This window comes from Coregonus lavaretus, assembly GCF_964263955.1.
Source record: "Coregonus lavaretus genome assembly, chromosome: 25".
NCBI lineage: Eukaryota > Metazoa > Chordata > Actinopteri > Salmoniformes > Salmonidae > Coregonus > Coregonus lavaretus.
The window spans coordinates 16,286,995-16,301,417 of NC_140012.1; the positions used below are offsets into that span (position 1 = coordinate 16,286,995).

Sequence of the window (14,423 nt, forward strand, 5' to 3'; positions counted from 1 at the left end):
ATGATTATTGGTGTTGTATCGGTAACCTGGAGTTTATAAGGCTCCAGAACGGATAGAGTTACAGCAAAATCTACAGTTGTTTGTGACTTTTGACTTAACTAATATTCTATTTCTCACACATGCTATTTTAATTCCTTCTGGTGTACTTTTTGTATTTGTTTAACCCAGATTATTTGTTGACTGCTCAATAATCTCTTACAGGTTACATCCCATAGGTGTACTTTTAATAGTTCCTTCTATTTCAACACCGGGTAGTTTCTTTTGGTAATGGCCTATTACCGTGAATCATTACGGACCCACCACCAGGTTGACTAGTCCCCCAGAATTATCTCATACTTTACGGAGGAGTCTATCCTCACAATGTAATCTTGATAATTCCTGACAGTCAACCCCACATTTCACTTAAAATGGCTACGCATTGATCAATTTGCTACTTTTCAATATTTTAGCAAGTCCTCAAATCAATTTCACCAAGTTAATGAATAAAGACTACTGACCTTATCCTTGCAGCCGAGATTCAATGTAGGTTTGGATTCCGTCACCGTCTCTGTCATTAATCAGGTGTCCTCTGGCCTGTTTTAACCCTTAATGTCAAAGGGCAGGACTTTCTATTTACGAATGTATCATTCGCCCGTCGACGGTTTTCAGAGTTACCTGGAATGACAGAAACAGGGTATTGGAGTCCGGCTCAGAAGGACCAAGCTGTTAAGTGAATTTTTTAACAAACTATTTTAGTGTCTCTGTGCGTCTCCCAAAAGGTTGTAAGTCTTTTGGGATTTAAGTAACGGCCAGAGTCCCGGTCTGCATAGTCAGAGATATTTATTCATTGAGAATTCTGCCATCACAATTTCAGAGTCCATCTTTTATACTCATACGTCATACAAAAAGAAATCCCTTCCCTCTGTAGGCGGGCTGTAGTTTTCCACTCTAAAACTGCTCTACTGACCTTCAGTTCACACACACACACACATATACACACATGCATACACACATACATACACACACATATCCTACTCCCTGCTTTACTCAGTTATTGCCGTTCTCACAATATTCTGCACCATGTTTTCATAACAGTTTCTCCCCTCCCTAAATTGGGAGGCCTCTTTATCTTAGTTTCTCAGTTGTCTTTGTTGTCTGGCCTGACTCTTACTCACATTGCTAAATAGTGGCTCAATGCCATAGCCTTTACTGGTCCTACACTCACACATTATGCACAGTTTCAGGGTGTAATAATTAGTCATTAATAATTAATCTATCACTTTATTATTTCTTCACAATGTTAATGTTAGTTTGAGCAACAACAGTTTAACAGTCAGTGAAGATATCTAATCAACTACGCGACAGGGGACACATCCAAAGACATAAAATTGTTTTGGTTGCAAAAGTAATACATTCTTACTTGAATTTTCTTTGCAAATCTTTACACAAAATCAAACTTAAGAAACATACACGCAACTTGAAGTGAATGTTACTCTACGATTAAAACCATTAAAATGCATTTAGCAGTATTCCTATGTAAGCCATGCGTTGTGTTAAATTAAGATAAATCATTTGAGTTTCATTCCTTTGCCTAGGGCATCTGTAAGGTCATCTGTGTCTGGAGAGTGCATATTGACTCTCCTTGGCTCTTCAGACTTTCTCCCCTATTTGTCTTCAGTGGCGAGGAACGCCAAAATCTCAGAGGCCTCGCCAACTCTCTTCTTGCTAGCCTGACACCTCTCTGCTATCTGCTTCAGCTTCTTCCCAGCCTCCTTCCTGTCCCAACTCTCAATCTGAATCTGGTAGGCCTTTTTGAACTGTGTCACAGCCCTGTCCTCATCTTTCTTCTTGTGAAACAGAAACAGGCCGAAGCTGGTGTAGCAGTGCTGCTTGTCAGAGTCATTGAGGAATTAATCTTTCACCAGGTTTGTCACGATCGTTTACGAACGAGAAGGACCAAGGCGCAGCGTGATATGCATTCATATTTATTTACAGCTAAACACACGACAAAACAACAAACAAAACGTGAAGTCCAAGGTAGCATACAAACAACATACCTTACACGGAACAAGATACCACAACTAACAGGTGTCAAACGGCTGCCTAAGTATGGTCCCCAATCAGAGACAACGAGCTACAGCTGCCTCTGATTGGGAACCACCCCGGCCAACATAGATCTACACATTCTAGATCTAAAACATAGAAAACAAACTAGCAAACCCAACACAGAAGATACACACCCTGACTCAACAAATACAAGTCCTCAGAGTCAGGGCGTGACAAGGTTGATGAAGATCTTCATCACCTCCTCCAGCTCGTAGTTGTTCTCATAGGCCTGAGCCAGGTCCACCCTGGCGTGAATGTTGGAGGGCTTCAGCTCCACATCTCTGGAGAAGTGATGGATGCAGACCTCCACCTTGGCTTTTATCTGGCCCCCATTGACTCGTCCCCATGTCCTGTTCTGCTCGAACATCTGGATGAGCTGCTGTTTGTGACAAAGGCAGATTTGGTGATGGAGGAAATGGGAGTTTGGAGACAGTTCCCGAGCTTTCTCCAAAACCTGTAGGCTCTAATTGATGGCGCTCTCATATCTGAAATATTTGGCCACATAACGTAGTACATGAGGCAAGTCAGGAGACAGTCTGAGGGCCTCTTTGATGAGTTTCATGGACTCAAGTTTGTTTTCTAGATTTTTTTGAAGCTTCAGGGCTAGGAGGACCATAAGTTCAGAGTTATCAGGCTCCAAGAATAAAGCCTTCCTTAGCTGGTTGGCACCTGCAGTCATCACTGACCTCACTCTCTTATCCCTGACCATGCCCTCCAACCTGTACAGGACCATGGCATAGCCCACATTGGACATACATAAAATAGTCCAAATTGGAGAAGTGAAATGAAGAAAATAACTTGTTTCAAAAATGTATTCACCCCCTTTGCTATGAAGTCCCTAAATAAGATCTGGTGCAACCAATTACCTTCAGAAGTCACATAATTAGTTAAATAATGTCCACCTGTGTGCAATCTAAGTGTCACATGATCTGTCACACGATCTCAGTATATATACACCTGTTCTGAAAGGCCCCAGAGTCTGCAACACCACTAAACAAGGGGCACCACCAAGCAAGCGGCACCATGATGACCAAGGAGCTCTCCAAACAGGTCAGGGACAAAGTTGTGGAGAAGTACAGATCAAGGTTGGGTTATAAAAAAGTATCCAAAACTTTGAACATCCCACAGAGCACCATTAAATCCATTATTAAAAAATTGAAAGAATATGGCACCACAACAAACCTGCCAAGAGAGGGCCGCCCACCAAAACTCACGGACCAGGCAAGGAGGGCATTAATCAGAGAGGCAACAAAGAGACCAAAGATAATCCTGAAGGAGCTGCAAAGCTCCACAGCAGAGATTGGAGTATCTGTCCATAGGACCACTTTAAGCCGTAAACTACACAGAGCTGGGCTTTGTGGAAGAGTGGCCAGAAAAAAGCCATTGCTTACAGAAAAAAATAAGCACACACGTTTGGTATTCGCCAAAAGGCATGTGGGAGACTCCCCAAACATATGGAAGAAGGTACTCTGGTCAGATTAGACTAAAATTGAGCTTTTTGGCCATCAAGGAAAACGCTATGTCTGGCGCAAACCCAACACCTCTCATCACCCCGAGAACACCATCTCCACAGGGAAGCATGGTGGTGGCAGCATCATGCTGGGGGGATGTTTTTCATTGTCAGGGACTGGGAAACTGTTCAGAATTGAAGGAATGATGGATGGCGCTAAATACAGGGAAATTCTTGAGGGAAACCTGTCTTCCAGAGATTTGAGACTGGGACGGAGGTTCACCTTCCAACAGGACAATGACCCTAAGCATATTGCTAAAGCAACACTCGAGTAGTTAAAGGGGAAACATTTAAATGTCTTGGAATGGCCAAGTCAAAGCCCAGACCTCAATCCAATTGAGAATCTGTGGTATGACTTAAAGATTGCTGTACACCAGCGGAACCCATCCAACTTGAAGGAGCTGGAGAAGGTTTACCTTGAAGAATGGGCAAATATCCCAGTGGCTAGATGTGCCAAGCTTATAGAGACATACCCCAAGAGACTTGCAGCTGTAATTGGTGCAAGAGGTGGCTCTACAAAGTATTGACTTTGGGGGGGTGAATAGTTATGCACGCTCAAGTGTTCTGTTTTTTTTTTTTTTTCTTTCTTATTTCTCGTTTGTTGCACAATAAAAATATTTTGCATCTTCAAAGTGGTAGGCATGTTGTGTAAATCAAATTATACAAACCCCAAAAAAATCAATTTGAATTCCAGGTTGTAAGGCAACAAAATAGTAAAAATGCCAAGGGGGGTGAATACTTTCGCAAGCCACTGTATATGCTTTGACTGAGGCACTTGAGAAAAAGGTAAAAATACCATTATTAACACCCAGTATTTTAACTGTTGTTGTCACTTCTGCCTCCCAAGGTGTCTGACCATAAAGCTGAGGGTCACATAATCACAATTGTATCCAAGGTACAAAATTCTTACCTCATCTTGTTGAATACAGCGAGTTGTTTTTTGTATTGCCCAAGTACATGGACGTAGCCTACACAGCCAAAACGTACTCACTCCATGGCAATATATAGCCCTGCAGCTCGTAAAAGTCAGGAAACCGAAACTGAGGCGTAGCTGTATTACCAAAGTTTACATTCTGACAAGTGCCAATACGTAATTTATTAGCGTTTTGCACTGTAGCCTACCAAAGATGGTGGTATATAGGCTATTGACTTGCGATCATCATGTGACAACGTTTTTAAACCGTGAATAGAAAAGCAGTGCCATCAACAACTTATTCAATAAGAATGTCTGCTTAAAGATAATTCCTGTGCTGCAATTATTGACCATGTACTGGCGCTGTGTACTATTAAAGGGGGAAAGGAGAAGGTCATATCAGGGGTAGAGAGGAGAGGATTGTAGAAATATTATTTTCCAGCGAGTAAATATTCAAATTGTTTTTTCAACACTAGTGACACTACAATCACTGTTGTTTTTTAACAATGCTTATTTACATGATGAATAACCAACTTTAGAAATTAGAATATCACTTACAATTATTTATTTTTTGACTACCTCTCCTGTTTGAGGAATGCCAAAATCTCAGAGGCCTCGCCAACTCTCTTGCTAGCCTGCCACATCTCTGCAATCTTCTTCAGCTTCTTCCCAGCCTGCTTCCTGTCCCAACTCTCAATCGGAATCTGGTAGGCGTTTTTGAACTGTGTCACAGCACCATCCCCGTCTCTCTTCTTGTATAAAAGAAGCAGGCCGAAGCTGGTGTAGCAGAGCTGCTTTTCTGAGTGACTGAGGGACTTGTCCTCTAAAAGGACAGTGAATATCTTCATCGCCTCTTCCAGCTGGTAATTGTTCTCATAGGCCTGAGCCAGGTCCACCCTGGCGTGGATGTTGGAGGGCTTCAGCTCCACAGCTTTGGAGAAGTGATGGATACAGACCTTCACCTTGGCTTTTATCTGGCCCCCATTGACCTTTCCCCCTTTCCTCTTCTGCTCAAACATCTGGATGAGCTGCTGTTTGTGACAAAGGCCGATTTGGTGATGGAGGAAATGGGAGTTTGGAGACAGTTCCAGAGCTTTCCCCAAAACCTGTAGGCACTCATTGATGGAGCCCTCATATCTGAAATATTTGGCCACATAACGTAGTACATGAGGCAAGTCAGGAGACAGTCTGAGGGCCTCTTTGATGAATTTCATGGACTCACGTTTGTTTTCTTGATTTTTTTGAAGCTTCAGAGCTAGGAGGACCATAAGTTCAGAGTTATCAGGCTCCAAGGATAAGGCCTTCCTTAGCTGGGTGGTACCTGCAGTCATCACTGGCCTCACTCTCTTATCCCTGACCATGCCCTCCAACCTGTACAGGACCATTGCATAGCCCACATTGAAAGATGCATTGTCTGGTTCCCCCTCAAGAGCTTTCTGGAAGCTCTCTTTTACCCTCTTATAAAATAATCCCCCAAGCCTGATAAGACTCCAACCTTTCTCACCATGTATTGAAGGTAAGCTACCTTGAATCTTTGAGGCACTTGGAATATCCTTATTTATGTTTTCCAGCTTTCCAATGTAGGCATCCACATCATTAATGTTCCCAGAGTGATAGTGAACCCAGGCAAAGTTAGCATAGGTTACCAGTAACTCTGTATCATTCTGTCTGTCCTTCAATGCACTCTCAGCCTTGTGGAGATACTCAAGAGCACTAACATTATTTCCCTCTAGGTGGCTCAGAAACGCTAGCAAGTTGAAATATGTGGCATGGTATTTCGGAGTGGTAAACCTCATGATGCGATCCAGGAGTTTTTCAGGGATGCTGTCCCGGTCCTTAATGTCAGCCTTCCTTATGTCCCATGTGAAGTGACACTCAAGTTCTTTCAGCTTGACTTCCATATCTGCTTTGACCGAGGCACTGTGAGAAAAAGGCAAAAATACCATTATTAACACCCAGCATTTTAACTCTTGTTGTCACTTCCGCCTCCCAAGGTGTAGAACCATAAAGCTGAGAGTCACATAATCCCAATTGTACCCAAGGTCGTCAGGTTGATCAACACCCCTGACCAGCACTATCTGCCTCCTCTCTATCCTTTCACACACTTACACTAATGCCTAGCTCCCTTTACTGCCCAAGCATTAATATTGTACTAACACTATCGAAGTTGCTGTGTGTGAGTATACAGTATGTCCTATTTCTTCTTGATGTTTAAAAATATATATATATATTGTGGTAATTATATGAATCATTTTTCATGTGTAGTCAGCCTGTCAACTGTCACCTTTAATTTCCAGCAATACTTGTCCCTCTGGATAAATAAAATGTAAATTGAATTGAACTGAAGCAGCACACCACACGGTTTATTAGTGTGTTATGTCAAGTCGATTATACAAATAATAGGTATTATTAGCAATATGAAATTACACAAATGGTAGTATACGCTAAATAAATCATGATTTCAAGGAGAAATATCAAAGGTGATGCCAATGTGTGCCTTCAATTCATTGATGAAATACAATAAAAATGTAACATATATTTATATCGCACCTAGAGATCCTGTCTAATTTTCGGAGGAAAATTCTTACCTCATCTTGTTGAATACAGCGAGTTGTTTTTCGTATTGCCCAAGTACATGGACGTAGCCTACACAGCCAAAACTTACTCACTCCATGGCAATATATAGCCCTGCAGCTCGTAAAAGACAGGAAACCGAAACTGAATCGTAGCTGTATTGCCAAAGTTTCGATTCTGACAAGTGCCAATACGTCTATTATTAACCTTTTTGCACTGTAGCCTACCAAAGATGGTGGTATATAGGCTATTGACTTGCGATCATCATGTGACAACTTTTTTAAACCGTGAATAGAAAAGCAGTGCCATCAACAACTTATTCAATAAGAATGTCTGCTTAAAGATCATTCCTGTGCTGCAATTATTGACCATGTACTGGCGCTGTGTACTATTAAAGGGGGAAAGGAGAAGGTCATATCAGGGGTAGAGAGGAGAGGATTGTAGAAATATTATTTTCCAGCGAGTAAATATTCAAATTGTTTTTTCAACACTAGTGACACTACAATCACTGTTGTTTTTTAACAATGCTTATTTACATGATGAATAACCAACTTTAGAAATTAGAATAACACTTACAATATTTTTTTTTATAGGCCTAGTTGTTTTATTGCAAGATGTATCATGCAGCCACATGGTACAATTGTACTCAGACAACTGAGCTGTGTGACACTACCTGGCCCATCACACATAGAAAAATATGTTTTCCAAAAGTAATACATTTGAACTCAATTTTTATTTGCAAATTTTACAAAAAAAACAAAAAGCGTAAAACCAGAGATGCGTACGCCCAACTTGAACTTTACGTTTCACTTCACCATTAAAAACGTTAAAATGCATGGAGCAGTGTTTCTATGTAAGCCATACATTGTGTTATAGTTAGGGATATAATTTGAGTTTCATTCCTTTGCCGAAAGAATCTGTCAGGTCGTCTGTGTCCTCAGACTACCTCTCCTGTTTGAGGAATGCCAAAATCTCAGAGGCCTCGCCAACTCTCTTGCTAGCCTGCCACATCTCTGCAATCCTCTTCAGCTTCTTCCCAGCCTGCTTCCTGTCCCAACTCTCAATCGGAATCTGGTAGGCGTTTTTGAACTGTGTCACAGCACCATCCCCGTCTCTCTTCCTGTATAAAAGAAGCAGGCCGAAGCCGGTGTAGCAGAGCTGCTTTTCTGAGTGACTGAGGGACTTGTCCTCTAAAAGGACAGTGAATATCTTCATCGCCTCTTCCAGCTGGTAATTGTTCCCATAGGCCTCAGCCAGGTTCACCCTGGCGTGGATGTTGGAGGGCTTCAGCTCCACAGCTTTGGAGAAGTGATGGATACAGACCTCCACCTTGGCTTTTATCTGGCCCCCATTGACCTTTCCCCCTTTCCTCTTCTGCTCAAACATCTGGATGAGCTGCTGTTTGTGACAAAGGCCGATTTGGTGATGGAGGAAATGGGAGTTTGGAGACAGCTCCAGAGCTTTCCCCAAAACCTGTAGGCACTCATTGATGGAGCCCTCATATCTGAAATATTTGGCCACATAACGTAGTACATGAGGCACGTCAGGAGACAGTCTGAGGGCCTTTTTGATGAGTTTCATGGACTCACGTTTGTTTTCTTGATTTTTTTGAAGCTTCAGAGCTAGGAGGACCATAAGTTCAGAGTTATCAGGCTCCAAGGATAAGGCCTTCCTTAGCTGGGTGGCACCTGCAGTCATCACTGGCCTCACTCTCTTATTCCTGACCATGCCCTCCAACCTGTACAGGACCATTGCATAGCCCATATTGAAAGATGCATTGTCTGGTTCCCCCTCAAGAGCTTTCTGGAAGCTCTCTTTTACCCTCTTATAAAATACTCCCCCAAGCCTGATAAGACTCCAACCTTTCTCACCATGTATTGAAGGTAAGCTACCTTGAATCTTTGAGGCACTTGGAATATCCTTATTTATGTTTTCCAGCTTTCCAATGTAGGCATCCACATCATTAATGTTCCCAGAGTGATAGTGAACCCAGGCAAAGTTAGCATAGGTTACCAGTAACTCTGTATCATTCTGTCTGTCCTTCAATGCCCTCTCAGCCTTGTGGAGATACTCTAGAGCACTAACATTGTTTCCCTCTAGGTGGCTCAGAAACGCTAGCAAGTTGAAATATGTGGCATGGTATTTCGGAGTGATAAACCTCATGATGCGATCCAGGAGTTTTTCAGGGATGCTGTCCCGGTCCTTAATGTCAGCCTTCCTTATGCCCCATGTGAAGTGACACTCAAGTTCTTTCAGCTTGACTTCTATATCTGCTTTGACCGAGGCACTGTGAGAAAAAGGCAAAAATACCATTATTAACACCCAGCATTTGAACTCTTGTTGTCACTTCCGCCTCCCAAGGTGTAGGACCATAAAGCTGAGGGTCACATAATCCCAATTGTACCCAAGGTCGTCAGGTTGATCAACACCCCTGACCAGCACTATCTGCCTCCTCTCTATCCTTTCACACACTTACACTAATGTCTAGCTCCCTTTACTGCCCAAGCATTAATATTGCACTAACACTATCGAAGTTGCTGTGTGTTACTATACAGTATGTCCTATTTCTTCTTGATGTTTAAAAATATATATATATTGTGGTAATTATATTAATCATTTTTCATGTGTAGTCAGCCTGTCAACTGTCACCTTTAATTTCCAGCAATACTTGTCCCTCTGGATAAATAAAATGTAAATTGAATTGAACTGAAGCAGCACACCACACGGTTTATTAGTGTGTTATGTCAAGTCGATTATACAAATAATAGGTATTATTAGCAATACGAAATTACACAAATGGTAGTATACGCTAAATAAATCATGATTTCAAGGAGAAATATCAAAGGTGATGCCAAAGTGTGCTTTCAATTCATTGATGAAATACAATAAAAATGTAACATATATTTATATCGCACCTAGAGATCCTGTCTAATTTTCGGAGTAAAATTCTTACCTCATCTTGTTGAATACAGCGAGTTGTTTTTTTGTATTGCATAAGTACGCGGACGTAGCCTACACAGCCGAAACTTACTCACTCCATGGCAATATATAGCCCTGCAGCTCGTAAAAGACAGGAAACCGAAACTGAATCGTAGCTGTATTGCCAAAGTTTCGATTCTGACAAGTGCCAATACGTCAATTATTAACCTTTTTGCACTGTAGCCTACCAAAGATGGTGGTATATAGGCTATTGACTTGCGATCATATCATGTGACAACGTTTTTAAACCGTGAATAGAAAAACAGTGCCATCAACAACTTATTCAATAAGAATGTCTGTGTCGTATCGGGTGAATGGTGGCATATTATTGCTGTCAACAAAGAGTCCGTTTATGCTGCATCGTGTTAGAGGCTTTTATTAAAATCACGAGGTTACAGCATAAGTTACAGGTGACATGACACCCGGAGAGCGACGCCTCAGAATGGCTGCTCGTTCCGACTTTCTTCTTCGTTTTCCCCCCTATTTATAAACAATGATGCTCCCTCTTCTGGCCAATCCCCAGTCTCCCCTGTCTACAAGACACTTCCGGTCTGTTGTATGTGACGTTACACTAAAACATATACTAACATAAACAACATTCCATTTCTTCATGAAAAACATTTAACAAAGACATAATCTTCAGATACGATATCTGCTTAAAGATAATTCCTGTGCTGCAATTATTGACCATGTACTGGCGCTGTGTACTATTAAAGGGGGAAAGGAGAAGGTCATATCAGGGGTAGAGAGGAGAGGATTGTAGAAATATTATTTTCCAGCGAGTAAATATTCAAATTGTTTTTTCAACACTAGTGACACTACAATCACTGTTGTTTTTTAACAATGCTTATTTACATGATGAATAACCAACTTTAGAAATTAGAATAACACTTACAATTTTTTTTTTATAGGCCTAGTTGTTTTATTGCAAGATGTATCATGCAGCCACATGGTACAATTGTACTCAGACAACTGAGCTGTGTGACACTACCTGGCCCATCTTCACACATAGAAAAATATGTTTTCCAAAAGTAATACATTTGAACTCAATTTTTATTTGCAAAATTTACAAAAAAAACAAAAAGCGTAAAACCAGAGATGCGTACGCCCAACTTGAACTTTACGTTTCACTTCACCATTAAAAACGTTAAAATGCATGGAGCAGTGTTTCTATGTAAGCCATACATTGTGTTATAGTTAGGGATATAATTTGAGTTTCATTCCTTTGCCGAAAGAATCTGTCAGGTCGTCTGTGTCCTCAGACTACCTCTCCTGTTTGAGGAATGCCAAAATCTCAGAGGCCTCGCCAACTCTCTTGCTAGCCTGCCACATCTCTGCAATCTTCTTCAGCTTCTTCCCAGCCTGCTTCCTGTCCCAACTCTCAATCGGAATCTGGTAGGCGTTTTTGAACTGTGTCACAGCACCATCCCCGTCTCTCTTCCTGTATAAAAGAAGCAGGCCGAAGCTGGTGTAGCAGAGCTGCTTTTCTGAGTGACTGAGGGACTTGTCCTCTAAAAGGACAGTGAATATCTTCATCGCCTCTTCCAGCTGGTAATTGTTCTCATAGGCCTGAGCCAGGTCCACCCTGGCGTGGATGTTGGAGGGCTTCAGCTCCACAGCTTTGGAGAAGTGATGGATACAGACCTTCACCTTGGCTTTTATCTGGCCCCCATTGACCTTTCCCCCTTTCCTCTTCTGCTCAAACATCTGGATGAGCTGCTGTTTGTGACAAAGGCCGATTTGGTGATGGAGGAAATGGGAGTTTGGAGACAGTTCCAGAGCTTTCCCCAAAACCTGTAGGCACTCATTGATGGAGCCCTCATATCTGAAATATTTGGCCACATAACGTAGTACATGAGGCACGTCAGGAGACAGTCTGAGGGCCTCTATGATGAGTTTCATGGACTCTTGTTTATTTTTGTTTTGAAGTTTCAGAGCTAGGAGGACCATAAGTTCAGAGTTATCAGGCTCCAAGGATAAGGATTTCCTTAGCTGGTTGTCACCTGCAGTCATCACTGACCTCACTCTCTTATCCCTGACCATGCCCTCCAACCTGTACAGGACCATGGCATAGCCCACATTGAAAGATGCATTGTCTGGTTCCCCCTCAAGAGCTTTCTGGAAGCTCTCTTTTACCCTCTTATAAAATAATCCCCCAAGCCTGATAAGACTCCAACCTTTCTCACCAGCTGCCTTGAATATTTAAGGCACTTGGAATATCCTTATTGATGTTTTCCAGCTTTCCAAGTTAGGTGAGTTAGCATAGGTCACCAGTAACTCTGTATCATTCTGTCTGTCCTTCAATGCACTCTCAGCCTTGTGAAGATACTCAAGAGCACTAACATTATTTCCATCTAGGTGGCTCAGGAACGCTAGTAAGTTGAAATATGTGATCCAGGAGTTTTTCAGGGATGCTGTCCCGGTCCTTAATGTCAGCCTTCCTTATGCCCCATGTGAAGTGACACTCAAGTTCTTTCAGCTTGACTTCCATATCTGCTTTGACCGAGGCACTGTGAGAAAAAGGCAAAAATACCATTATTAACACCCAGCATTTGAACTCTTGTTGTCACTTCCGTCTCCTAAGGTGTCGGACCATAAAGCTGACGGTCACATAATCCCAATTGTACCCAAGGTCGTCAGGTTGATCAACACCCCTGACCAGCACTATCTGCCTCCTCTCTATCCTTTCACACACTTACACTAATGTCTAGCTCCCTTTACTGCCCAAGCATTAATATTGCACTAATACTATCGAAGTTGCTGTGTGTGAGTATACAGTATGTCCTATTTCTTCTTGATGTTTTTTTTTCATATTACTTAATGTGTAGCCTGCCTGTCAACTGTCATCTTTAATGCCCAGCAATACTTGTCCCTCAGGATAAATAAAATGTAAATTGAATTGAACTGAAGCAGCACACCACACGGTTTATTAGTGTGTTATGTCAAGTCGATTATAGGTATTATTATCAATACGAAATTACACAAATGGTAGTATACGCTAAATAAATCATGATATCAAGGAGAAATGATGCCAAAGTGTGCATTGAATTCATTGATAAAATACAATAAAAATGTTACATATATTTATATCGCACCTAGAGATCCTGTCTAATTTTCGGACTAAAATTCTTACCTCATCTTGTTGAATACAGTGAGTTGTTTTTTGTAATGCACAAGTACATGGACGTAGCCTACAAAGCCAAAACATACTCAGTAGATTACAATATATAACCCTTCTGCAGCTCGCAAATGAAACGAAACCGAAACTGAATCGTAGCTGTATTGACAAAGTTTCCATTCTGACAAGTGCCAATTCGTCATTTATTAGCTTTTTGCATTGTAGCCTACCACAGATGGTGGTATATAGCCTACAGACTGGCGATCATCATGCGACAAAGTTTTAAAACCTTGAACAGAAAAGCAGTGCCATCAACAATTAACTATTAAATCCTGCATAAAGAGAATTCCTGTGCTGTGATGACTTACCATGTAAGTTCCTTTCCTGAGGATGGCTCACCCCTCACAGTTCTGGGGGACTTCAACCTCCCTACGTCTACCTTTGACTAATTTCTCTCTGTCTCCTTCTTTCCACTCCTCTCCTCTTTTGACCTCACCCTCTCACCGTCCCCCCCTACTCACAAGGCAGGCAATGCGCTTGACCTCATCTTTACTAGATGCTGTTCTTCTACTAATCTCACTGCAACTCCCCTCCATGTCTCCGACCACTACTTTGTATCCTTTTCTCTCTCGCTCTCCTCCAACACTACTCACTCTGCCCCTACTCAGATGGTAATACGCCGTCGCAACCTTCGGTCTCTCTCTCCCGCTACTCTCTCCTCTTCCATCCTATCATCTCTTCCCTCTGCTCAATCCTTCTCCCTCCAATCTCCTGATTCTGCCTCCTCAACCCTCCTCTCCTCCCTTTCTGCATCCTTTGACTCTCTATGTCCCCTATCCTCCCGGCCGGCTCGGTCCTCCCCTCCAGCTCCGTGGCTTGATGACTCATTGCGAGCTCACAGAACAGGGCTCCGGGCAGCCGAGCGGAAATGGAGGAAAACTAGACTCCCTGCGGACCTGGCATCTTTTCACTCCATCCTCTCTACATTTTCTTCATCTGTTTCTGCTGCTAAGGCCACTTTCTACCACTCTAAATTCCAAGCATCTGCCTCTAACCCTAGGAAGCTCTTTGCCACCTTCTCCTCCCTGCTGAATCCTCCTCCCCCTCCCCCCCTCCTCCCTCTCTGTGGATGACTTCGTCAACCATTTTGAAAAGAAGGTTGACGACATCCGATCCTCGTTTATTAAGTCAAATGACACTGCTGGTCCTGCTCACACTGCCCTACCCTATGCTTTGACTTCTTT

At 42.3% G+C, this 14,423-nt stretch overlaps 2 protein-coding genes and 2 pseudogenes across 5 annotated transcripts; all 4 read right to left on the reverse strand.

The window, feature by feature from the left end:
• Positions 1 to 572: 572 nt before the first annotated feature.
• On the reverse strand, positions 573 to 7,183 carry LOC311100774 (interferon-induced protein with tetratricopeptide repeats 5-like). Of its 2 annotated transcripts, none has more exons than XM_084141737.1 (3): positions 7,097 to 7,183; positions 5,067 to 6,428; positions 573 to 654 (listed from the first exon to the last, which is right to left on the reverse strand). In XM_084141737.1, exons 1-2 carry the CDS (start codon positions 7,099 to 7,101, stop codon positions 5,084 to 5,086), a joined length of 1,350 nt encoding a protein of 449 aa, XP_083997863.1. In that variant the 5' UTR covers positions 7,102 to 7,183; the 3' UTR covers positions 573 to 654; positions 5,067 to 5,083. The 2 variants fall into 2 exon arrangements, with proteins under 2 accessions (XP_083997863.1, XP_083997862.1); XM_084141736.1 differs by lacking the exon at positions 573 to 654 and adding an exon at positions 2,380 to 2,464.
• On the reverse strand, positions 1,122 to 3,890 carry LOC311100542 (interferon-induced protein with tetratricopeptide repeats 1B-like; annotated as a pseudogene). Its single transcript has 2 exons — positions 2,261 to 3,890; positions 1,122 to 1,889 (listed from the first exon to the last, which is right to left on the reverse strand). The product of its transcript is annotated as an interferon-induced protein with tetratricopeptide repeats 1B-like (transcript).
• Positions 7,184 to 7,796: 613 nt separating the features above from the next.
• Positions 7,797 to 10,109, reverse strand: LOC311100362 (interferon-induced protein with tetratricopeptide repeats 5-like). Its single transcript, XM_084141259.1, has 2 exons — positions 10,036 to 10,109; positions 7,797 to 9,369 (listed from the first exon to the last, which is right to left on the reverse strand). The coding sequence occupies exons 1-2, from the start codon at positions 10,038 to 10,040 to the stop codon at positions 8,025 to 8,027; spliced, it is 1,350 nt and encodes a 449-aa protein (XP_083997385.1). The 5' UTR covers positions 10,041 to 10,109; the 3' UTR covers positions 7,797 to 8,024.
• A 1,060-nt stretch (positions 10,110 to 11,169) lies between these two features.
• On the reverse strand, positions 11,170 to 13,237 carry LOC311100364 (interferon-induced protein with tetratricopeptide repeats 5-like; annotated as a pseudogene). Its single transcript has 2 exons — positions 13,195 to 13,237; positions 11,170 to 12,571 (listed from the first exon to the last, which is right to left on the reverse strand). The product of its transcript is annotated as an interferon-induced protein with tetratricopeptide repeats 5-like (transcript).
• Positions 13,238 to 14,423: the final 1,186 nt, after the last annotated feature.